The sequence below is a fragment of the Nothoprocta perdicaria genome, unplaced genomic scaffold, assembly GCF_003342845.1.
Source record: "Nothoprocta perdicaria isolate Ctin4 unplaced genomic scaffold, notPer1 scaffold_32, whole genome shotgun sequence".
Classification (NCBI taxonomy): Eukaryota; Metazoa; Chordata; class Aves; order Tinamiformes; family Tinamidae; genus Nothoprocta; species Nothoprocta perdicaria.
This window is the reverse complement of record NW_020455555.1, coordinates 4543607-4544634: the sequence shown is the minus strand read 5'-3', so window position 1 is coordinate 4544634 and position 1028 is coordinate 4543607. Positions and strand designations below refer to the sequence as shown.

General features: G+C 75.3%; 1 protein-coding gene across 1 annotated transcript in view; it reads left to right on the top strand.

Moving 5' to 3' along the window:
* The first annotated feature begins 21 nt into the window (after positions 1-21).
* Positions 22-1028, top strand: part of EGR2 (early growth response 2) — a 3121-nt gene continuing 2114 nt past the window's right edge. Inside the window, exon 1 of the mRNA XM_026042996.1 lies at positions 22-1022. Coding sequence (XP_025898781.1) covers positions 22-1022 — 1001 coding nt within the window. The remainder of the gene's footprint in view (positions 1023-1028) is intronic.

Below are 1028 nucleotides of genomic sequence, written 5' to 3'. Positions count from 1 at the left end.
GCTCCCCCTTGCCCAGATGGGATGATCAACGTGGACATGGGCGACAAGAGAGCCCTGGACCTGCCCTACGCCCCCGGCTTCGCGCCCGGCGCRCCGCCCGCCCGCAACCAGACCTTCACCTACATGGGCAAGTTCTCCATCGACCCGCAGTACCCCGGCGCCGGCTGCTACCCCGAGGGCATCATCAACATCGTGAGCGCGGGGATCCTGCAGGGGGTCAGCACGCCCAACTCCTCCTCCGCTGCCGCCGCCGCCGCCTCCTCCGCCGCCTCCTCCGCCTCCGCCTCGGCCACCGCCGCCTCCGCCGCCTCCCCCAGCGCGCTGCCCGGGGCCCTGGGCTGCCCCATGGCGCAGGGCCAGCCGGCCGACCTGGAGCACCTCTACTCGCCGCCGCCGCCGCCCTACTCGGGCTGCGGGGAGCTCTACGCGCAGGACCCCTCCTCGGCCTTCCTGCCGGCGGCGGGCGCGGGGGCGCTGCCCTTCCCGCCGCCGCCCTCCTACCCCTCGCCCAAGGCGGCGGCGCCCGACGGTGGGCTCTTCACCATGATCCCCGAGTACGGCGGCTTCTTCCCGCCGCCGCAGTGCCAGCGGGAGCTGCACGCCGAGCGCAAGCCCTTCCCCTGCCCCCTCGACTCGCTGCGCGTCCCGCCGCCCCTCACGCCGCTCTCCACCATCCGCAACTTCACCATGGGGGCACCAGCGGCGGGCTCGGCGCCCGGCGCTGCCCCGGGCGGCGGCGGCGGCGGCGGGGAGGGCGCGCGGCTGCCCGGCGGCGCCTACAGCCCGCACCACCTGCCGCTGCGCCCCATCCTGCGGCCCCGCAAGTACCCGAACAGGCCGAGCAAGACGCCGGTGCACGAGCGGCCCTACCCGTGCCCCGCCGAGGGCTGCGACCGCCGCTTCTCGCGCTCCGACGAGCTCACCCGGCACATCCGCATCCACACGGGCCACAAGCCCTTCCAGTGCCGCATCTGCATGCGCAACTTCAGCCGCAGCGACCACCTCACCACGCACATCCGCACGCACAC